Source organism: Apteryx rowi, unplaced genomic scaffold (genome assembly GCF_003343035.1).
Source record: "Apteryx rowi isolate R43461 unplaced genomic scaffold, aptRow1 scaffold_12, whole genome shotgun sequence".
Taxonomy (NCBI): domain Eukaryota; kingdom Metazoa; phylum Chordata; class Aves; order Apterygiformes; family Apterygidae; genus Apteryx; species Apteryx rowi.
The window spans coordinates 3441367-3465794 of NW_020447419.1; the positions used below are offsets into that span (position 1 = coordinate 3441367).

A 24428-nucleotide genomic window follows, 5' to 3' on the forward strand; every position below is an offset into this window, starting at 1 on the left:
GCCCTCCTCGCTCCAGGAGCGCAGCCCCAGGGCGCCCAGAGGAGTCTGCAGCAACAAACTTACCACCAGCAGTACCGATAACCGTCTTTGCTTAGCTTTTCCACTCGCTAAAGCATCTCAGCCTGTCACCATCCGGATGATCAGAGCCAATTCCACCTACCTGCTCCACGTTTCCTGCCACTTTACAGTAAATGATCAGCACCTTTCTCCTCATGCGGCAGGGAGGAGCTGAGATTTGCGGAGCAGGACCAAGGACAGAAGCGAGGTCTGCTGAATCCCAGTCCATCCTGGTCTACTTTGCAGAGAGTTTGTAAAATCTCAGTTCTTAGGGAAAAGGTTCATGGCATTCTTTGCCTGTTTTTTATTGGCATCATCATATTTTGCACCAAAAGTCTGGCAAAGTCCTTAGGATGAATTGTTACCACAGGCAAGGAATAGCTCAGAGAATGGACTGTTCAGTTGCATTTCCTCACGTGCATCTTTGTCTCTACAGTATGGCGCAGCCTTAATCGTCTCTAAGGTAGGCAGTTATCAGGAGCAACTCTTTTGACGTTAGCAGAATATGAGGTAAAGAGAAAACAATAAAGCCCATCCAGATTTCACTGTGGCATAAAACACTCACTATGAAAGATATCCCAGCCATCATTGAGAGGGTGGATACCTTGCTCTGCCCTACAGCAGCAGAGCTTTAAAGAAGGGAGACTCAAACTAGAGAGCCAAGGCTCCAGAGAGAGTCTCCAGCCTGCCCATATTTAACACCAGAATAAGAAGTAGTTGAAATTTGTTCCTCAAGTGTGACTTTAGGCCTTACAGCTGCAGGTGCTGAAACCAAGGGGCAGTAGGTGGCTCTGATCTTCTCCTGGTCATAAGGTAACAGTTTCCAGCCAAGACTCCTCAGATTGCTAATAGGAAGTGAACATTGTTGGCTCTTGGAAAAATCCCTGTTCCTTGGTGTACTCCCTCCAGGCTCTTCCACAAGCGTTCAGCCATTTACCAAGACCTCACCCAATCTGTCTGCTGATATTTACTTACTGTTTGGTATTTCTCGATTCTCTGCAGCTGACCCCTGAGTTCACGCAGCGCCTGAACAACAAAATAAGGGAACTGCTCCAGCAGATGGAGAGAGGCCTGAAATCTGCCGACCCACGGGACTGCACTGCTTACACTGGCTGGACAGGTAGGGTGGCCACACAGACACTTGAACATCTGTTCAGAACTAAGCAAGGCCTCTCTGAAGCTGTCTTCTATGTTAGGTCAAATCACACCCTGGTTTTTGGATGTTTGTTTGATCAGGTTAGCTTTGCATCATGAACAGTACTTCTGCATGATTTTTAATCGGTTAAACCAAGGGGCTGTCTTTCTTGGGACTCCCCGTTTCTGGCAGTTGAATTCAAACTGCAGAGGGAAGTCACTAGCATTGCAGGGCAGGATTGGGTCTTCTCTTGATTAATAGTGCCAAACTTCTGCAAGGGATAAAGCTCAAGGATTGAAATGCATCTGGTCGAGAGCAAATGTTGGAGCCTTCAAAGGGGCTGGCTCCAAATCCAGCCCATTCCACAGTGAGGATGGTGGCAAGTAAACCACTGCTCCATGCAGCAGGCACAGATGCACAATAGGTCATTTTCCTGTAAGGAGCTCTTGCGTAGCAGCACTAGCAAGCCTAGAGCCTGAAATAACATCCATCCTCTCAGTTTGGGTTGAATTTTATCTTATGTGACATCGTGCAATCAGCAGCTTGCTCTGTTCCTGTTCCTAAGGTAATGCCCCTTCACTTATGTGGGGCTAGTTCTGCTCTAATACCTGCTGGAGGGAGCAAAAATTCAAATGCGAGTATAAACTAAGGGTGGAAGCCTTTCTTACACTAACTTTTCTGTGCAAAGGTTGCAGAAGCTTTTTTTCCTCTTGTCCTACATCTTCAGCCTGTTTTTTCCTGCCTTGGGAGCATGCCCTGCCTTCCCCTCTCCTATTGCTGCCCTCTGGAGCTAGTAAGGACACACCATCCTTTGCCTTATCATCCCTGACTATTGCTGTGTGCTTTTTCAGCCTTCCTGCCACTTCTGTCTGCACTGTGGCAGGCTCTAGGGAGTCACAGTCAGTCACATGACTGCTGCAAGATATTTTGCTGCCAACTTAATGCACTCAAGACCTTTGCCTGTCCTGGCTACAGCTCTCTGTTCCATGGCTTTTTCTTTTTTTTTCCCCCCCGCTGTACACTGCAATCTTAAATGGCGATTTTCTACATTGTGATCTGGGTATGGTTGGCTTGTATTTGGAACATTATGCCAACAGATTTTTCAGGAGAATTGTGTTCACTGTGTTGATGCTAAGCTAATGTTGCAGCTTAGTGAGAGCAACGCCAGAAATGCCTGCTTAAAAATTTTTGTAAGGTAGAGTGAGGCACTGACAGCAGTCCAGAGTGCTTCACAAAAAATACCAGGGTGCCAGTGCTAAATCCTAGCGTGGGAGTTGATTTCTTCACTTGCTGCCTAGCAGCACTCTGATGCTGCTGCCTGTGAATTTATGCATTTCTGCTCAGTGCTGGCTGATCTCATCTTGGGAGATGGGTTTAGCCCTCCAGTCYGTATGATCTTGCTCTGAGGTCCCTCGGGTTGAAAGGCACTCCTTACATGAAGCTGCTCCTTGTCATGGCAGTAGAGTCTGCCTCTGACCGCAATAATTCAGGAGAAAGCAGGACAACTAACGGCTGTTAGGACTACTCTGAAAGTCTGGGGGGAGAAGGTGAACACCTTTCCCAGGAGACTGTTTTCTTCCATAGAGTGGTCATAAGGAGCTTTATGCCAGAATGTGACTGCAGGTGTGAAATGGTGAGAGCGCTCTGGTAGCATTTCAGCTTGTTTTTACTTGGAGAGAAGTTTCTCCAGAGGGATTCCTCTCTTCTCCCTGGGGATCATTCTTCACTGGGCACACAGACTTCTTGCCCTGGCTGATAGGATTAGAATAAGCCCATGGAACGATTTCCTGCAGGTCACAGCCAGAGAAGTGAAGTTTGCAGATATTACACTGTATCTTTCTCACCCCCCCCTTCTCTTCTAATCCTAGCTGTATTAATTTATTCAGTGCGGTTTCCAGAGAGGAAATTAATTGGGCCAAGACAGCAGCTTTTTCCCGTAATTGCTTATGTAGGAAAGGCTTGTTGAGTATCTTCTCATGTAAATCATTGCCCAGCAGTCTGAAATCAACCCGCACTCTTGTGGCTGCTAATAAGAGAGGTTTGAAACGCGCTCTCTTAGCGCGAACTCTGCATGAAATGTAATGTACTTGAGCATACTACATTACACCCAGTAACGCACAGCATATGCTGGCATTTTACTTCTGTGCCTGTTTCTTCCCCAACACACTTGAGAGCCCTGTTTCTCCGGCCTTTATTTGTGCCAGGGAAGCCACAGCTTCTTGGCACAGAAAGTTGGAGCAGAGGGAGAGAAGGACTTAGAAGGACTTAGGTTTTCRGCTCAGAGGCAGCGAAAACACACTTCAGATCAAAATTATCCTGCGTAAGGCTGAATGCCCTCAAAACACATTTGAAGCAGCTTGTTACACACTCATTCAGTTTCCCACAGAGATCAGGGCTCTATAGGCCAAGCCTGGTACATGCCTGGGTATAGACCAGACTCAGCTCTTGTGTTCCGTTTTGTCTTTTGATCAATTTAACTAGACTGCTGTAAAAGCCTTTGTGGTTTTAATCTGTTTCACTGGTATCAAAATGTTGACTGAGGGAAGGTAAACTGCCATAAGCTAATTTTGAATCAGAAGCGGTTCAAATCCTGGCAGGAATACAACTATCTGATCCATTTTCAAATAGATTAGCATGAGGATGCCTAAGAATACATACACGTGTTGATATTTCTCATAGTGTAAGAGGCCATACTCCAAAGACTTCAGACTGGAAGCACAGGTGATGGAAAGCAAATGGAGGGAGACTGACTTCACTGCTGTCACCTCTTAGGCTGATGGCAGAGCTACTTCCCCGAGTCTGCTGCCTGATGGACTTCTGTGTTTCTCCAAGCTGATGAGGTGATCTTCCACCTAAAAYGTTATATAAAGGAAAGATTCTCCTTCCTCCACATTCTGGCAGCACTTTTGGAGTTTGTTTTCCATGCAAGCATTCCCTTCTCTAGCAATATAATAAGCTTTCAGAGCTTGAGGTCTTCCAAAACAAACCAGCAAGTCCAGGTGACTTGCCCCAAATCAAAGCTTCTGACTGGCTTGTTGGTGAGTGGAGAAGAGTAGGGCTGAGTTGCCTTTTGAGAGGACCCTTCAGAAGGCATGTCAGATGGGAGAGAAGCTATTTAAAAATGGATAGAAATTCTGACCACACCTATCCAAGAAATCTTCTGAAAAAACATCTTCTGTTTGCTTTAGTGTGATATCTTAGCTTTAACCTCAAAACTCAGATCTCAGAACTTGCACCCCTTTAAAGAGTTCTGTTCAGAAGAACAGAAATCCCCAAATAATGCTTACAGAGTAAGAGGAAAAGAGGCTACATTCAAGGAGAGGGAGAAGAGTGCCTTGTGTCACCCACATACCCATACAAGCCACATTCCTGCCAAATACCTGGTGGATTGTTTTTGTGAAATCGCCTTCTTGGAGATATTCCTGGACAAAGCCCTGAGCAATTGCATGCAAGTTTGAAGCTGGCATTATGTTGAGGGGAGCTTGGATCAAGAAGTCCATTCTAACCTAAACCATTCTAGGATTTTTGATGGTATAAGGGGTAGTTTTGTTTTAGACTGGGCTTTGTTTTGCATTTTTACAGAAGGAGAAGTGTATGTTTTCACAAAAGGAGCTTTGTTACCGCAGTTTTACATCTGGAGAAGCTTAGGCAGCCTGAGAAATGCCCCATGTCCCACAACACACTAGGAAGGCAAGCTGCAGTAAGACCTACCTGTCAATCCCCAGGCAGTTTTGAACATGGGGTGATACAGCCCCCTAGCATCCCATTCAGCACCCCTTCTGCACACATTTGTAAGTGTGAGTTGACATCCCATATTCCTCCACCAGAAGAGATGCTCGTTATCTTTTGAGCCAGCCAGCAGAGCTATTCCACCCTCTCTGTAACTTTTATCCCATACCTGACTCATTAAAATTACAGTAGGTTTCTTGCTAGAAGTCATCAGGTTTTCTCAGTAGGTGCTAAGATAAGTTTCTGCTTCTTTCATTTGTGTTTGGCATCCTGCTTTGAGGGTGCTGGGTGACTTACTTCCCTGGGTCAACGTAAGATCTCAGAGCTCTTTATTMCTGTAGGTGACAGGTTTGGAACTGGTCCAAATTAGCAGTGACCCAGAAATCTCCTCTTGTGGCAACCTGGTGACCTTTGTGAAAGGACCACACTGCAGTTCAGCTCCTCGTAGACAGGAGGCACATTCAGAACAGTCTGGTGGGGAACCCTGCTTGTGGTGTCAGGAAAGGGGTGGCTGTGGAACTGACACCAAAGCAGGGCTTCCTTTTGCTTTAATGCACTCTATTCAGTGTGAAAAAGAAGCTTTGTTTCCCACTGCTGTTCTCTCACCAGCAGAACTTTTTGCAAGGGAAGCACAATCCAACATGAAGCACAAGTCTAAACTTGGCACAAGAAGGCAAGTTAAGACACAGCTTTACTTTTGTTTAGTCAACAGCACAGTCACATGGACAAGGTATTCCTTCAGCCAACTGCAGTGCCTTAGCTCTCCAGCAAAAACTTGTCTGACATCTCCAGTGCTCTCTGCTTTGATGGACACAGTGGTTGCTGAAGTCAGCATGAAAGTCAGCCGGCAGCATTAATTGTCTTGTTCAGCCAGGTGCATAGTTCCCTCTCAGCTGTGTGCATTTAACTCTTCTCCTATGTATCCCTCAAAAGAAGTTTCTCTAACACAACAAAGCACCCCCTGCAAGCCCAATACTCCCCGTGTGTGATGGTAAGAGAAGAGATGCTGTTCGCTGTCCTGCTAAAGATGTTAAATAAACAGGCTCTGCATGAGACTTAAAAATTGGATTTTGCCTCATGATCCCCTACAGTTAGCAGGCATCTCAGGCATTAACACTGCAATGCGTTGGCTTCCTGCACACCAGAGACAGCACTTCCAGTCAGCAGAGCCCTGCTAAAGGATATGCTGTCACTTAACACATAGGTTCACCATAGCCTGTACCATCAAGTGATGTCAGGTGCATTCTCTATTGCATGAGGCTGGGCAGCAGGTCTTACACTTCTGGGAGCAAGAAACTTGGAAGTCTGGAGAAACTACAGAGAAGAAGGTCCAGTAGTAACCTATAAACAGAACAGGGCTCCTAAATCTTGGGCAGTAGCAGGCCAGAAGCAGTGACTACATGGCAGTTCTGGTGGGAATAATCAGGAATCAATGCAAGAGAGGTCACAAACATTTGAAACACCAGTCCACTGAACACAGCCCTCCAGCATGCACAGTAGCAGAGCAGATCTACTGTTTACTAGTCCCAGATGACTGATGATGCAATGTTTGTATAGCACTTGAAGCATGCCAAAAACCATCAAGTCAGTCTTCAAACCCTACCTGGTCAGGTGGGGTGGTGGTAAGAGGAGAGTGGTGCTACTGGAGAGGGACTGAGGCAGAATTATGGAATAACTTGTGCAGAGCAACACTGCCTCATTGAGCCAAGATCGTCAGTTGGAACCTCTCCAGCTTCCAAACCACCCTGCCTCTAAAATAAGCTGCCTGCATCTTAAACACAGGTCAATATATGATATTTCCCCCTCAATGACCATATCTTGCATATCACCAGCACATCTCTATACACGCATCTGCTAAATATTGCCTCTTTATGCAGGGCCCTGCCCTCCTCTGCTGGTCTTCCCTGCTTCTGGGCTCTTGGATAACAACAGAGCAAGCAACATGCTGAATGCAGCACTCACTTTGCTCTTCCTATCAGCTTGGGAGTATGAATTCCTTCAAATTACAAGTGAAGGAACAGGCCTGCTGTTCTACAAAGTTGCGGAAACCATCTTTAGATTGTGTTTGTAAGGCTCTTGTTTTTTAAAGAAAAAAAGAAAGATGAATGATTTGGGGAAGCAGAGGTCTCATTTCCATCCCTCAGTACAGGCCAAAATTCTTGGAGCCTTTGCCAAAAGAGACACTGTTACAGAATGCTTGGGCCTGGGGATAAAGGAGGTGAGAGATGTTTTTAAAGACACTTGGCAAAGAAGAAAATGGAGGAAAACAATACTGCAACATTTATTTTCCTAGAATTCAATTCTAGCAGTAGCCTTGACATGGTAGTTACATCTGTAATTAGAGTGGTATGATGGCAGTGGGACTAGAAGCTACTTACAGAGCAAAAAGTGGGATATTAAAGCAGATAGCTGTCTGAGCACAATTTGCACTCTCGAGTTATCAGACCTATTAGAAGTCTAGAGGCTATGCTAGGTGCTAAATGAATCAAGGAGACTGACTTGACATTTGCTAGCTGGAAAAGGAGGGTTCCCCCTTAGAGAAGGGCTTCATGTCCACATCCTTACAAACTTGAGCGATGGTACCATACATCTGAGCTTCTCTCTCTGGAAACACTAACACTGAACTGCTTAGAGAGAGGACAAGGTTATTCAATTCAGCAGGAAATAGAAATTTGCCCTTCATATACATGTGAAATTGAATTGTCTGTAGCATGAAGCTTTGGAAATCACCCATGCAAAATGAGGAAATGATCCAAATTTAAAGTTGTCCTCAGTACCGTGGAAAGTAATTTTGCAGCATGCTTTTGTTGTTGTTGTTGTTGTTTCCCCCTCATTTCTTTTCCCTCTTACAGCATCAAAATCTACAGAGATTGGCTCTAATAATTTAGGCTTAAACACAGGACTTGTCTTCTTAGAAACAGTTACTGGTAAGGGGAGAGATGAGCTTTTCTGGAAATGATGCAGGCCAGTAGCTTCTCCAATGCATGTTTGTGGATAAATCGCAAGGGTGATTCAAATGTGGCAAACCTTTCTAACGTGGACATGCTGAGGACTCCTCAATTACATATTAAAAGCTTCAAGAGCAGGATGAAGACAGGGCAGACAGAGTCAAAGGACAGCTACTGGGACAACTTCCTGGGGTGACAGCTACCGGGGCAGCGTTGTTCCTGTAGCTGGGTAGCAAACTGAAGAGATCAAGGGAGGACCAGGGAGCATTTTCCAGCATTTCAGGTAGCTGTTTATTTCAGACAAGGGCTGCTCATAAATGGTGTGTGGCAGGAGGAGGGAGTCTGGCAGCCCCTTTCTTTTCTAGGATGCTCCTGTCCTTGAGGTAGGCCTTGGGACCTGCTCAGCAGTCACAGGTGTCCAGGGAGTTATAACTGCCCAGCTGGTGCTTCCCAGTGGGAGGGAAGAGAAGAGCCAAGTGGGATCTCCACTTAAGAAACAGGGGTGCCTCAAGGATGCTGTTTCTCAGTGTTGATGGCATGCTGCTTTTTCTCACCTGGTTCAAGGGAGGTGACCCAACCCTCCACTTCCTGGCATGGGAAAGAGATCAAGATAGGCTAAAGACTCAGCACCACTCTGCCACAAGTACCATCTTGCCTGTCTCTGATGCTTTTTGCTGTTTAATAGCACAGTCGCAGGTACAGTTGATAGATCTAGGCAGGCTTGTCTAGGTGTCATCGTTTGCTCTCCTGCTGCTAGCATTGTAACCTGTTCTTTAGAAGCTCTGCTGTGCTCCAGGACCTCCTGGGCCAGACACTGCTGTTCGTCTTGACCTGCAGTCCACTTATCAGCGGCGCCAAGTACAACAAGGTCACAGAGTAGGAAAAGAAGCTGTGAATGCTGCAGCTCTGGGTTGTGCCTCTGGATATATCCGAGAAGCCTTCCTAAATGGCACATGCCCCAGATGAGGCCTAGAGCTGGCTTCTAGATTTGTTAAAACAGCCACAATGCATAGTGGAAAGGACAAAATAGGTAAGCTTTTCTACTGGTTGTAATCCTTACGTTCCTTTTGCAGGCATTGCCTTGCTGTATTTGCACCTGTACAATGTGTATGGAGATCCAGCCTACCTCCAGGTGGCCCACGAGTATGTGAAGAAGAGCCTGAGCTGCTTGACAAGACGATCCATCACCTTCTTGTGCGGAGACGCTGGGCCCCTGGCAGTGGCTGCTGTCATCTACCACAAACTGCAGAACCAGAAGCAGTCAGAAGACTGCATCACTCGGTAACACGTTCAGTTATGTCTTTGACCTCATGTTCCTCCTGCTCTTGCTCCTAGAGCTGGTCTGGGCTTTTACCAGTCCCTCTCCTCCAAACCTGAGTACGTTTTGCTGCAGTCTGGTGTGAGAGAGAGAGAATCCAGCAACTGAGCAAAGCGACACAGATTTGTTTGGCCCTGGAGAAATAGCTAGCTTAAGGGCAAATGYTCCTGTCTGGCAGCCTGCAGGCTGGGACCAGGAGTAAGGGACTGAGGTTATTTTTAAGCTGGTATTACCATCTTAGAAATTATTCAGAGAAATAGGAGTCACAGCATTCTGTGAAACACAGGAAAAAGTGTTGCCAAAATTAAAAAAAAGAAAAAAGAAGAAAGAAAAACCCACCCACCAACCAAATAAAAAACACAAACTGAGGTTTGGGATTTTTTAAGAACCTTTAAATTTAGCTTCAACAGGCATTTTGATAAGAAGGAGAAATGGGGCAGGATTATTAGAAGAATTTTGTTGCTCTCTTCCCCTTATTATTTGTTAGTTGATTTTGACTTAAACCTATGATTGAGTGCCCTTTCAAGTGCTAAATGCAGCTGGTTATGATTCATTTATTTCTATTACCTGCCTTTCCTCAGCTGTTTTCAAATATTTTAAGTATCCAACAAAAGTAAAGACTTGTAAGCAGTCCTACAATAAGATCAGGAAATGGCAGAGAAAGGGGAAAAAAATAAGAAATTGAAGACATTGCAGTTGCAAGCTTTTCTTGCTTGAGGGAGATAAGTTTTGAGAAGGTGAGAAACAGCCCTGGATAAAGTTTCCATTTATGAGTGGTCAGCACACAAGCAAGATTTCTGAATGACACTGAATGGCCATCAGCAAAAATGAATAATATCAGTTAAAAAAACAAAATTGGGAATCAGAGGTATCTATAAGATTTGGACACTCAGTTCCCACACCTTTACTAAGAGGAGCTTCTGCTTTATGCAGATATAGCCAGTCAGAGGCAGAACTCCCTTCTTTCTTCTTGAAATAAAGTGGTTTAGGCAGTAATTTGCTTAATATATCAAAGTGGTGAATCTCACTAGGATTTAGATATTTGGTAACAGAGAGAGAGCTAAGCTGTCAAACAGTACTGGCCAGCTGTGGTTGGTATATAACCCCAAGTTGTAGGAAGTCCCCAATTCATGTTTTCTTGCTGGAGTTCTCCCCTCCATGTGTCCCTCCTGTTCTGTCTATAGTTTTGTGGCAGAAGGAAAACTCAAGATTAATTCTGCACTGCCATCTAATGGCATAATAAGGGCAGATCCATGGAAACAGGTTTCTTCACGTCTGAGAAGAAGAGAAAATAGGGCTTTCATGAAGCAAGTTACACTGTCCTTACTCTACCGCTAATTCCCAGAACAGTTAGCTTGAACATACCTCAAAAAAAGAGCCTGAGGAGAGAATTCATCAGCCAGGTTCTCCTTGCAGTGGAAGAGACAGAAGCTTGCTTTTTTTGGCTGCTTGCTCTTGCTGAAATGAGTTCATGACCAATAAATGTACTTTATACCCTGGAGACACTTAATATTTCAGGGCAGCCTGTTTTCCAAGAGCTTGTGAAAACCTGATCTATGTTCCAGGAGTCCTCTTTTACCTGTCATCTCCCACCAATTCAGGAGGTCAAGGGTTTGCTTTTAGAGCCAGTGGCATGCAAAATCCCACCTTATTGTACAACTGCCTCGCTTTCCCTCTGACCAGAAAATACTGATTTTTTGTAGTTGAGATAATAGGCCGGTTTGAGAGCAGTGGCTTTCTTTCCGGGCCCTCAGTTTACCCCCTTATGCCCAAGAAAGGTGTTCTGCATGCCATCAGTCCAGCTGCACCCCAGGCATCTTGCACCATCCATCTTGAGACACTTCTCTCCTTTCTCTGTCTCTGCTCGCTTTGAATCCAATGCCAAGAGAGGCTTTCAGGCCACAGAGACTCAGAGCCCGGCATCCCCCCTCTGCTCCTCAAGTACTCCGGACACTTGGTTGCTCCTTCCTTTGTGGCACATTGTTTTGCCCAAGAGCAAGGGCTGCTGAGGCACCTTTGCTGTTCCTCATGCTGCTGTGGCAGGGGAGCCCTGCAAGCACAGCTCTCCCAAGGTGAAACCACAGCGGGATGCAGCTGAGGAAACAGCCTTGAAGCTGCTCACACTGGTGTTTTAAAAGCACTGGCATTTTTCAGACTGCTGCCTTGGGTGAACAGAAAAATAAAGCTAAAATCTATCTGCTCCCTGCCTCCTGCTTGCTGCTCTGACAGGGAAGGACATCCAACCTTGCTGGAAGTGTGATGAGAGGCAAAATGGAGAAGAACTTGCACTGTTCAGTCACTGTTAGCACCACAGGCATATCACCATATTTGCAACATGCCAATACCCTGAAAAATGGCATAGAAACTTTCTGACTCCAGCAGGCCTCTTGCTCTGTGCTTGTGGGCTAACGCCTGGTGCCAACCAAGCGATCCTTGGCATGGGGCTGCACTACAGGCAGCCCGCAGCGCTTATGCTCTGCCTGGGCTGGTTAACTCTCCCTGGACAAGGTTTCTTACATGTCCCATGGAGACTTGATGTTAAAGAACACATCCAGCCCCTTCTCCCCATCTCTTACCTAAACTTTTTACCTCTTGCAAGCACCTCTTTCTCTACTGACAGGGTAGCGCTGGCCATTCTGGGGCATGGAGGGGAAGTGGCTTTGCTATCTCAATCAGGACTTAAGCGTAAGGGTGAGATTTTTCCAGACACCCTCAGCACTGGCTTGGTTTTCTAGCATTCCCCCAGCAGCCAAGTTAAACAGATACCAGCTAAGTTTGAAAACAGTCATTTTTGGCAAAAGGGCTGACTTCCCAAAGGCATTGTGGAGGGGTAATGGTGGACAGGCTTTCATTACCAAACTGGGGCAGCCTGCCTTCCCTGAGCAGTCAGCAGCTTTATGCTGCCCATCTCCTATAGCCCAGGCTTCCCCACAAAGAGCTTTTACAAAGCTGGTACTGTAGAAACAAGCACATGCTGTAATTGCGTTGTGCAGCACTGAACAGACTAAAGGAACAAGTCAAAAAGCAGAGGGGAAGGAGGGATTATCTAGCTCGCGTAGGTGGATGGCTAAGACCCAGAGGCTGGCCTGACATCTCACAGGGAGTGGGCAGCACTAGGGRACAAACAGTATTTCTGAGTGCCAGTGTCACTGCTTGGTTACATGGCTTTGGATGTCCTGTTCCTCTAATTCACCTATACAAATTTTTCTTTGTAGCTTGCTCCACCTACACAAGCTTGACCCACGAGTGCCAGATGAACTGCTTTACGGGCGCATGGGCTATCTCTATGCACTGCTATTTGTGAACAAGCACTTCGGAGAGGAAAAGATCCCTCAAAGTCACATTCAACAGGTACTATGKCTTCTCAGCAGCAAAGGCTAAATCAGCCCTCTGTCTCTTCCTACCCAGCTTATCTCTGGGCAGGTACAAACTAATGCTAGAACTCTGGCAATAAGTGAAAAACCATCTCCAGATATCCCCACTGCAGGTAGCATCCTTCCAAAGGGACAGGGCATCAGATGCCCTTCCTAATCCTTGTAAATCCACACATGGTGCTGATGTGGCAGCTGTTTCACTCCCTCATCCACAGACTTCCCTCTGCATGTGCAGAATAACAACAGCCTAGGGCTTTGTTCCACGTTGGGATACTCACTGTGCTGGCTCCAAGGCACCGGCATTTCCCTCGCCCACCTCTGTTGCTCTCTACAGGTCTGYGAAGCAGTCGTGGCCTCAGGAGAGAACTTGGCCAAAAGGAAGAACTTCACAGCAAAGAGCCCGCTCATGTATGAGTGGTACCAGGAGTACTACGTAGGGGCAGCCCATGGCTTGGCTGGGATTTATTACTATCTCATGCAGGTAAGAGACAGCAGGAGGGGACGGACCTTTGGCAGCTGTTTCACTTCTCTTTGAGCAAGGGGGAGTGGCTGCATTGGCTCTGGGTGACGTCAAGCCAGGCAGGCTCCCTTGCTGGGTTATGCATCCCCACTTCCAGGGGCTTTTTCCATGTCTGTGAGACTGGATTTCCTTCCTCCATGGAGATCCCTAGGAAAATGGGACCTGCATTATACCAGCAGTTTCACATAATGAAGCCCTGTGGGTCAGCTGGTCTGAGCTCCCRCCTCTTGTGCTAATTGCTGTGAATTATTCCCATGTGTTGGTATCTGCAGTCTTCCTGCATTTCTGAGGTGGTTACCAGAAGCAACTTCAGATCATTTCAGAGTGAAAATCTCCATAAGAAAAGCCTGGTGAAAGAGATTAAAGTCACAGTAGGACAGTGGGAWATGCCTGGGCTTCCAAGTCAGGGCTTATATCCAAATATTAAAGGGGTAGAATTTTTTACTTTTATAAAGCAGCTGAGGTCTATAGTGCCTGAAGCAGACAATGTGAGAGAAGAAGCTAGGAGCTGCTGTGCCCCTTTGCTTTGATACTGTCTTTCTCACAATTTTAGATAACTCACTGGAGCTATGGGAATCTTCCATTACCTAGCTCTGAAACGTGGGTGATAATTCCCCTGTGTGGGTCACTGGGTGGATATGCTTGCAATGCTTGAGCTCTTAAAAAAATCACAGCAATAAATAACATTGTATTTTCAAAGCATTAATAGCAATAACTGAGTAATGCAAATTATTTTAACATGGCAAGGTTCATAGAAAGATGCGATATCTTTTGTTAGACCCAACTATCACAGCTGGTGGAAAAAAATCCACAAGCTTTCAAGCACTTGAGCTCTTCTTTAAGTCTGAAGCAGGAGCCTCAAAGTTCAAGCCCATAAGCAGGAGCAGAGTTCTGTGAATTTAACCCTCCTATATAACTCGGTTAGAGAGGAAGGGGTGGTTGGTACTTCTGAAGCAGAAGAGGATTTGGCAAGAGAAGAAATTAGAAAGATGGAGGGTGATTATTACCCCGTAGTACAGAATGGCTTAGTTGGGGGCAGGGAAAACTGCAGTGTGCTATGAGCCCAGATCTGTGCCGAGTCCCTGAGCTCATTCCCAAGCTGATGTTTTAAAGAATATTAATACCAAGTCCCCCATAAATTACCATCTGGGCTTCATGCACGTGCCCTGCTGTATGCAGTACAAGTACAAGAGCTGGAATGGTCTTGGCCATACAAGGATCAGCTCCCTGTAAGCACAAGCTGTGCCCCGTGTGACACGGAGAGGAACAGCCAGGCATAATGCACAGAAAGTCCTGGGGAAGCAAAGAAGGGAAATATGGAGAGGAGGACATTGGACTTTTATCTCCAGTGGTTTTAYAGCACAAGTATTGATTTTTAATTTACAAGTTATCAACCTGGGAACAGTGTGATCCTTAGACTAGAGTTCTTATTGCAGTCTGTCAAAAGAAGTCAGAACTGCACAGATTTCATCTGTGGCAGCATAACTGGAAGAGGACACTGAAGTCCCTCTCCTGCTTTCATCTGAGATCAGTGGTGAAATCACCACCTTGCAGTTGCCTGAGAACATCTGTGGAAACACAGCATCACAGCCCTCCAGCCGGGCTGGCCCTGCAGCTCAGAGCTGAGGTGCTCTGCATGCTAGGAATTATTCTTGGTATTCATCCTTAATCTTGTTTCTCTAGGCTTTACCTCCTACCTGAAACCACTGCTACTCATCTTCAGAAGGTCTCTCTGCTTGCTTAGAGGGCTGGCTGACATACTAGGGCCAGTCAGTGTTTCTGAGGACACTAAGGTATGGCTGGAAGTGAGACCTTGCTGAAGGACAGAGCAGCCTGGGGTCTGCGTTCTTCAGTGCAAGTGGGTGGTTGTGAAGTGCGAAAGCCCAGACCAAAGAAACAGCTTCACATACAAGGAGCAAGAATGGACGCTGCAACAGTCAGCTTTGTTTCTGCCTTTCAAGCAGGTCTTGGGCTTTTTATGGAGACACAGAATGGTAATTCTCTCTGATTTAACACTTTCTCTCTCTTAGCCTGGCCTTGGAGTGAGCCAAGTGAAACTGCACAACACAGTGAAACCCAGCGTGGATTATGTCTGCCAGCTCAAGTTCCCATCGGGCAATTACCCTCCATGCATCGATGACACCAGAGACCTACTCATCCACTGGTGCCATGGGGCACCAGGTCTTATCTACATGCTTGTTCAGGCCTACAAGGTACTAGACATCCTAAGAGCCTTCGGGGACCCCTAAACATGGAATCTGACCATTAAGAAAACTCTTTTGGGAACCCCTTGCCAGAGAGCAGGATGGCTTGTCATAATGAAATCACCCCACAGGGACCACTGACTGAAACGGAAATTAGCCTTTTGAAAATTTATTTCTGAAAATACCCACCAGCCGTGTAGGGTGTCCTGTCACAGGTGACAGATGGTGATAGCTAGTTAGGCGTTAAGTAATATACAACCCCATTCATCGCATTAAAAACACCCTCCTTTGAAAGCAGACAGCAAAAAAAGAGCATTAAGACTTCAGTAGGAGAGGAGCTAATAATTAACCGGAGCTTCCCCGCTCACCCAGGGATGCTGTCAGTGTGGAGGAAATTGCCTCAGCAAGGGGGTAATCTTTCTTATCTCTACAGGTGTTTGGGGAAGAGCAGTACCTGAACGATGCCCTGCAGTGCGCAGAAGTGATCTGGCACTATGGGTTACTGAAGAAAGGCTACGGGCTGTGCCACGGGACAGCTGGCAATGCCTATGGCTTCCTAGCACTCTACAACCTCACTCAGAACATGAAATACCTGTACAGGGCCTGCAAGGTGAGAGCCCGCCTGAGCAAGGGGGAGGGATTATTCACTTCTGCCCTTTACGTCACTGCCATTTCCTTTATAACCTAATTTCTAGATCTAACCAGCTCCACTGGCACAGTCCTTCAACAGCGCAGGCACTGTCTGACAGCCTGTACAGAAGGAATATCATGCAGAAGCCTTGCTCTGCCAAGGGATGATGTGAGGGTGGGGATGGTAATTTTTAAAATCCATCTCTAACAAAATTTGGACATTTCTGTTCCCCTTTTCCCAGTTTGCAGAGTGGTGTTTAAGCTATGGTCAGCATGGGTGCCGGACTCCAGACACACCATTCTCTCTCTTTGAAGGTAACCTCCCTCTCTACTCTTTGTTTTGCAACTGGATAAGATCCAGTCCAGCACTGAGGAGAACTGAATACATGTTTCTCTGAATTCAAAACTCAGTGTAGAGGATGGGAGGGAAATTGTATTCACTGTTTTTACCCATTCTCAGAAGTGATCTTCTTGTAGCACAGGCCAATGGCTTCAGCTGGAGCATCTTGTCTCCTTGGGACTCCTGCTCACAAGCCTCAAAAGGAATTCTTTAATGGGTACAGGCCAAAGTTTACCTTACAGCAATTGTAGCCTGGCTTCTCAGACAGTCTCGCTCATCTATGCATTTTTAAGGATTGAAATCCTTCGTGGGCTTTCGAGTTCTATGCCAGTGATCAGCGAAGAACAAGTGGAGTCATTCTTGTAGGCCTTGCTGGCTCCCATGGCACTTTGTGGCTCCTGTGAATGACTCCCCAAAAACCTGCCATTAGCAGGGGTTGCTGAAAAAGTTCCTCAGCTACTGTAAATCTGCCTAGCTTTGCTGCAGTCCATAAACAAGGCTAGTTACATCAGTGAAGGATCTGAGGCAAAATATCACAGGGCCCAAAGTTTTGCAGAGGCRTTCAGATGTTTAAACCTGAGGACAGATAAAACAGAAGGGAGGGGGCAGGAAGGGGGAGACTTCTCCAGTTTGCCCAGGCTTTTTTCAATATCTGATTAACTTCAAAATGCTCTCCCTTCTCAAGTGTCTGAGGGKCTTGGGAGAACTGCATTCAGACCTTGGAAATGATTTAGGTCCTTCTGAATACATTTTCTTTGCTCCTGTCTTCATGACTCATTCATGTACCCCCTCTAGATAACTGCTAATATGGGTGCCCAAAGGGAATCTCTCTGGAGCATGTTTTCTTTTTCTGTCCTCAGGAATGGCTGGAACAATTTACTTTCTGGCTGACCTGCTGGTGCCGACCAAGGCTAAGTTCCCTGCATTTGAACTCTAAACCTGAGCTTGGCAATTCCCTGCCTGAATCCTTCTGCACTTGGAAAAGCAGTTCGAAGTTGCTTTCTCCTCTTTCCAAACTCATCATTGTTTACCTAACTGAACGTAAATCCGTCCACCTGATGACATGCTGAGTTCTTTAACATTTCTAGTCATCTCACTGCACTGTTTTTATTTAAAAATCAGAATTAGGATTTTGCTGGTGTCTCCTAAAAAYGCAGGGCTGGGAATGGGAGGGAAGAAATGTATAGTATTTTGTTGGCTTTACAGAGTTTTGCTATTTTCTGTATCCCATTTACTGGAGAAAGTTTTCTATTGAACGTACCTTTGCCCATTTAACTTTTTTGCGCTGACAAGTAGCTACAGGAATTTAGTTGCCTTTGGAAAACAAAAGATGAACTACTGAGACTATTGCCTGCAATTTGCTTCTAAACATTTTCTTTCTGACCATTCAGGGAGTAGGAAGCTCAGTAGCTGGGCTGTGCCACATGAGGTGAATGTGATGGACTGTAGAGTCTCTATATATGTCTTTTCTGTCAGATTGCAAGTGGCACAGCTGGACCTGACATGCCAAAGCCTTGTCCTAGATTTACACCTGTCTGCTTTATAAGCAAAGGCTATTATGTATAGCTTTTTGTGCATTTTTTCAGTGACAGGCAAACAAATAATCCAGTGGCTTTTGTGCTTATTCATGATCTTACRGTAAATCTTCCAAAAGTCCATTGATCATTGAATGGCAAACTTCAGTTTAAAAGTAAGCTAAGAATGATTGCTGGTGTGGTGTCTCCTGTTCGGCTTTGAATTTTTTTTTCAAAACGTATTTAAAATTAAGTACAAGCTTTATAGATGTGAGGTGGAACCAAGCCTACCAGCAGCAGCATGGGAAAACAAATGTATTCCACTGAGTTCTGTCAGTGTTTAAACCTGTTACCTGTGTAGGTGGTTTTTTTTACAGGCTTTGTTTTATAAGCTTTCCTAAACCTGGATAGTTTGAGTGACTTGTTTGGCTTGTTCCTGCTTGTTGTAGTTTGACATGCAAGCACGAATCCACCCAACTAGCAGCTGGAAAATCTGCCCTAGGTTGAAAAGCTTTGGGCTGTCAGCATACCAGATCCTTGCAAGGGGTAAATCTGCTTTGCTGTCCCCTGCTGATGCTACACGGAGTTACAGCACTTTGGAACCTGACCCTGTGAGCCACTGTCTTAGCCCCGAGCATGAGCTAAATGCTGAGTGCAGTGAAGGTTACTGAACCTGTTGTACTGCTTTTGCTGGCTGCAGGAGGCTCCTCTGCCTGCACAGGAGCGCACACGGGTTTTGGTCTTTCAAGGGTGCATTTACCGAGTACTCAGGCTACCTAAGAGCAGCCGCCCAGGCAAGGGCCCGCCAGGCAGGGCTGGGCRGCCTCCCAGCAGGCGAGCTCCCATACCAGCAGTAGGGAGGCTGAGGCAGCCCCAGCTGCCCTTGCCCGCTCCCGAGCGCACCGTGCTTTCGCCACAGGGACCAGACCTGGCATGGTAGCAGCGAGCCCATGCGTGTCTGAACGCAGGGCAGTCTCACCTCTAATGGTGGCGCAGGCAGACCTGCCAGAACCTCGTGGATGGGCTGCTTCAGCAAACGCTGGAAACCATCCCCTGCAAGGTCACCTGTCTCCTCACAGCCCAGCCTTGTGCTGCTATCACACACTTCAGCTGGTTTGTTAAGAAACAGCCTGAAGCGCAGAGAAGCTCATCTGCTTTTGGGTGGGTGTCCCTGTCAGGAGCCTCAAGCTCATGCAGGCTCAGTGGTCTTTTTCCCTATCATTCATGGGGTTGCAACATCATGGGCAAGTGACTGGAAAGTAAGCAGCACAGCCTCGAGAGCAGGATTTTGCTAGTCAAACAGCACAGGGATGGCGGGGAGTCCTGTAAATGAGGCCTGCTGTAAGCTACCTTCCAGCCTGCCTGATGTTGTGGCAGGGTGGGGGCACTTCCTGCAAGCCTGGATTCCTCCTGGGCATCATTTCTCCTCTAGGAGACGGTTTGTGCAGCCTAGTGTCACGGCAGCATCATGTCCCAGGGTTTATATATTGGTCTGAAAAATCACCAGGGCCTGATGTACAACTGGCAGGTGCTGCACTGTTTAATAAAATGCTAAAACAAACAAGTTTTGGGCTAATTTTTTTCCCCCTTTATGACCAGGAACCACATCCGAAGAGTTCAAGATACACCAATAGCTGCTCTGGTTAAGATGCTACAGTGTTTTCAGGAACACCCATTATGTGCAGATTGCGGGAACGCTGTGAATGGATAAATGCTGCTGGGATGCTTCAGACACTTTTGCCCCCCCAGCTGCAGCAATCCAAAGTGTCTTTTTCACAGGTGCTCACTAACACACAAAGCATGTAAGGACGGTCGAGGCTTTACCTGAAACTAAGGAGCCCCAGCTTCCATTTCAGTAAGTGTTATTCCCTGAGAAACTCAGGGGAGGCCACAATGTATGTTCGCTCTTGAAAGCACTAGAGCTATTGAAAGCAGTAGGATTATTGCAGCATTAGCCAACAGAAAGAAGATGTGATCCAGCCCTTGGGCAGGAGAGATTTGGCTGCTTGAGGTGCCTTACAGCCATATTTTCTATGATTTCCATTTCTATTAAGGTTTGTGACAAAGCTCTTCAGGGAGGGGACCTAGCAACTGGGATGGGAAAGCAGCGTAGTGCGAGTTTCCACTGGTGACACCTCCTTCCTCATACAGGGCAGTGGTGCTGCTCACTTCCACCCACCTCTGGGCCAAGCAGAGGGAGCGGGAGAGCCTGGAGAGCCAACAGTTCCATGCAGAGAGTGGAAGGGAAGGAAAGAAAAGAACAGTAAACCTGGTCTTGCCAGGCCTCAGAAAGATTTGGTAAAGCCCTAAAAATTTGAAGGATTTTAAAATTATTTTCAACAAGCTACTTCACAGAGATTTTATCAGAAGTTTAGACATTTAAAGATTAGTTCTTAGGGATGGTTATGTTTGTCCGTGATGGTGTTTTGTTTTAAAATCAAGTGCCTCATACCTGCAAGACATAAAACCACAGTTTGAATGCCCTGCCAGCCTGGTTCAATTCATGCTCACTCCTATGCCTACCAGTGCTATAAATAAGATGAAAAATGTCCCAAATGCTGTTTGCCAGCAGCATCTATAGATGTGCATTTCCCCCCAAAAGCCAGCTGTGATTTTAGCTTTCAAGAGCTGACAGCAGGCCCAACCATAAAAGAGATGAAATAAAGACAGGGACAGTGGGAGGGGGCAGATCTRTTTTTGCTGCTTGTGTCCAACTTGTTTAATTTCCCATTCCTGAATATTAACTTTTCATATACCCGCAGTGCAGTCTGCACTGACACTAAATTTGCAGCTAMTATTCTGTTGCCAAATAAGCATCAGTCCACTATCATTAGCAGTCAGATGCACAGCTTGTTTGATAAATCAGTTTATAAACTAGCATTGCAGTCATTTAATACATATTGAATGCTGAAGCCTGGCTYACTTTGAAAACACTTCAGACTAATATGGTCCCTAGCAAAACTCTGCCTTAAATTCTGTATGATTCCAAGAGGACGTTTATCAGTGAGGACAGCCCGTTACAGAGCACGAGAAGAACATTATTAAGGATGCTTCCCACCCCCAAAGGCAAGGGGAACGTCGTTCCTGTCTGCCAGGCGAGGAGCTGAGCAAGGTAGAAACTGAAGGCTGTCCTCCCGTTCCCCCTTTCCTCTTCCCCTCTTTTGTTTTGTTCATTCTTTTCCCAAAGGGTAATACCCTGGCCAAATCCAAGTAGGGTTTTTTCACGATGATACCAAAGGGCTGGTCCCAGGGAGACCACAACTCATGCTCCAAGGCAGTAAGGTCCTAGCACATGTAATTAAATTGTTGTAGGAGTCTTTTTTGTTTGGCTGTGTTTTTTTGTTTTTACATTAGGAAGAGCTTCCTCAGATCTCCCTGCCTAGAATGGCTGAGCACTTTGGCTACAGCGTTCTCTCTTGTCCCCTCTGCTGCACCCAAAGAAAGAGACCTTGAATTCAAAGCAAACACCCAGACTGGGAAATTTAAACCCCCAAGAATTACAACACATCAAGTTATAAAGYGTCTGAAGAGAAAATCCAAGAAAGGAATGTGTCCTGTGCAATAGCAGGAGGGCAGAGCAGATCTGCCTGCAATAAATGCCTGAGGAAACGTGCTGAAGTCAACAAGTTTGCTACTGGCAACAGGGTCAGGGATTCCTCAGCAGCTCTCGGTGTCCTGTTGAAGGAGTTTCAATAATATTATCCCTAAGAAAGTGCCTTTGCGGGTTTGGTGATGTAGTTCTCATTGCATAGCCTTTTGGTCCAGCTTAAACACTCAGAAGTGCTCCTGYTTGGGGTTTTTGGCGGGTTTTCTGGTTCTGTCCCCCACCCAGTTCCCCTCCCAGGGAGGCCGAGCTGGGAAGTGACACTCGCCGTGCTTCTGCACAAGGGCCAAGCTGCAAAAAGGCATTTTGACCTCCATTCTCTTCTAGTTTTTACAAAATGGGCAGGATACTACAGCATGAGCACCCCCATAAGGGCCTTAAACAGCAGAAAATGAGGGGAAACCATGGTTTCCTCTGCAAGCTTTGGGGGGGGGGGAAATCTGTCACAGATCAGAATGGCTTGGGGACACCCCTAACTAAAGTGTGGCTGGAGGTGGCCTTAGCAAAGGGCTGTGTCCCCCCAGTAGGTGGCAATGCAGCCTGATAGCAAGAAGCCCACTGAGCTACGAGCAGAGCCCCRGGTGGGCCCTTGCCTGCCCTGGAGCTGGTTGTGGCCCCCGTGCCCCTCGATTCATCTCACTGTGCCCAGACACTGCTCACAGCCAAAGGAAACAACATCTGTTTGAAATAACACCTATTGCTAGGGTGGAAACGACACTTTGTTCCTTCTGTCCGCAGCTATTCAGACACAGCCCCATGTTCCTGGACACCCTGCGTCTGTGTGCGGGCGCTGCAGGACGACGGAGTTCAGAGCATAACCTCAGCAACTGGAGCCTTCATCCCCCTGAACACTGCGCAAAACTAGCTAGTGTTTGATAGCGCTTCTTCAAAACTGCTCAAAACCCCTAATTTAGCAGCTGTCAAAGAAATGAAAGCGAAAGAGAAATGGATGGTTATTAGATTGGAAGACCAAAATCCAGGCCCCAGCTGCGATGCRTTATTCAACCATGCCCAGATACCTGCACAGCAGTGTCAGGGCTCTGCAGCCCCAGATTCAGTGGATGCCTGAACTCTTCTCTCCGCTGGAACGACACGAACCACTCGGCATGCCGAATTCTCCCACCCTGCCGTGGAGCCTCCCCCACTCGGAAATGCCAACTCGCTGAGACTGCTCTAACGAGATCTRAAAACATGCACCAGTACTGGCACCACTTTGCAAATGCGTGCGTACCCAGGAAGGTATTCCCCTTCTGCCTCTTCCCGAGTCTGCAGGCTCACAGGGGAGAGCAGGGACTCTGCTGGGAAAACACACTCCTAACAGCACAACAGCAAGGACCATCCCATCTCTTTGAATTTAAGGAGACAGTCCTCAGACACAGCTTAGCTTCTGCCCACTGTTCTTTTTCTTTTGACTTCTCACTTCATTGCTCTGTCAACACCGATTAAGAAAACACTGTGCAAATCCTACRTTGCTTGAATCTCTGGACATGACACCAAAAATATTAGGGTCAAATATTAAAACCAATAGTAAAATACAAATAAGGAGGCTTCTCACAGCTGTCCAGCCAAAGAGAGTGAAAAATGCTCACCTTAAGTGCTCTCTCTTCTATCAGCAGCGGTTCTCAGTGTTGTTTAAGCCCTACATCCTCAATTGTATTAGATGCCCTAATTCTCCACCAGCATCCACCCACAGTCCTCCCTCATCATGGAGTCGTAATGCTACCGACTGGATTTCTCCCCACAAGAGCCCTAACAAGACTGTAAAGTACAGCAAAGCTGAGAGGCACAGCACAAACTAATATTACTAATGAGCAGAGAAAACAGTAGTTTCTCTACCAGCAAACACAAGAGTTGGGGGAACAGTTTTTAACTCACTGACACCTGTGTAAACCCAYTGGTTTCAGTGGCCCTAATTTCAGCTCCAGTTCAACTTAACTCAGTATCCCTCTGTACTTATACACACACACACCTAAAAACATAGGTTCCTTGTTCTGCCCTCTTCACAGGACTCCAGGAGCTGGTGACACTGTGTCTATACCACACCTGCTCCTAATTTCTTTGGTCTGCACTGAGACATTGCACACATTTAGCCTGGGGTAGCTGAGTCTGGCTGATGGGCAGCTACATCCATGGGGCTGTGATGAGTGGGGCACTGCCAGATCTGCTTTGCAGAGCACCTGGATCACCCGAGGGGCTCTGCCTCTCCATCACAGGCTGCCTCTCCATGCTCTCCAGGCACACATTGGCTCAGGCTGCCCACCTCAGGCCTCGACACAGCCCGGGTCAATACTCCCYTCTCTCTCAGCTCAGCCACATTGTGGTCCAAAGCTGGTCAGAACATATGCAGGAGGAGGGAGAAGCTCAGGAGAGTGGACAAAGACAGCCTCAGTAGGTTGCAGAGTGTGTGTGTCTGTGTGTGTGTGTCTGTGTGAGAGAGAGACTGTGGAGAGAGAGTGGGATTTACACCATTATTCTCTACAAAGCAGCTCCTTGTTAAGAAGAGATTCAATCTGTCAAGCCAGCACCCTTCAAAAGGGCACTATTCGTGTAAAGTTACACCAGAGCTGCTGGCTGCATGCTCCGAGTCGCAACAGTGAGCGATGGGAGTAGATATAAACAGCCCAGGAAGTTTCTGACTGGGACCTACTTGGGAAAGCTGCTTGGAGCCCCATGGTCTGTAAGATTATCTTAAAGCATCATTCCCATACCTCACCAGACAGAGAGCCCCAAGACAGGCAGACAGTCACCTTCAGCTGAGAGGACTTCCACTCTTTTCCTCCGGTGTATCAGCAGGGCAGGTTCATGCTGGTGGTCCTGTAAGAACTCGCCAGCAGATTTCAGAGCTTCTCGTTTGTGTTGCAGCTGTGATAATACAATGAGCAGGAGCAGGTTAAGTCTTCTCGTCAGATGGGCAACTCTTGAAACAGCTTAAACATGCTGAAATGTCTGATCAGGAGTCAACAACTACCATGAACAGGGGTAAGGAAGGGATTAGTTCCTACTTTCAGCATCTAAGGGGGAGAAAAGCATTAGACTGTACCAAGAGTTAATGCCA

General features: G+C 46.6%; 1 protein-coding gene across 1 annotated transcript; it reads left to right on the forward strand.

Moving 5' to 3' along the window:
* The first annotated feature begins 136 nt into the window (after positions 1-136).
* Positions 137-19333, forward strand: LANCL1 (LanC like 1). Its single transcript, XM_026088002.1, has 9 exons — positions 137-187; positions 910-1177; positions 8943-9150; positions 12403-12538; positions 12896-13042; positions 15112-15294; positions 15719-15895; positions 16158-16230; positions 17116-19333. Exons 1-9 carry the CDS (start codon positions 137-139, stop codon positions 17190-17192), a joined length of 1320 nt encoding a protein of 439 aa, XP_025943787.1. The 3' UTR covers positions 17193-19333.
* Positions 19334-24428: the final 5095 nt, after the last annotated feature.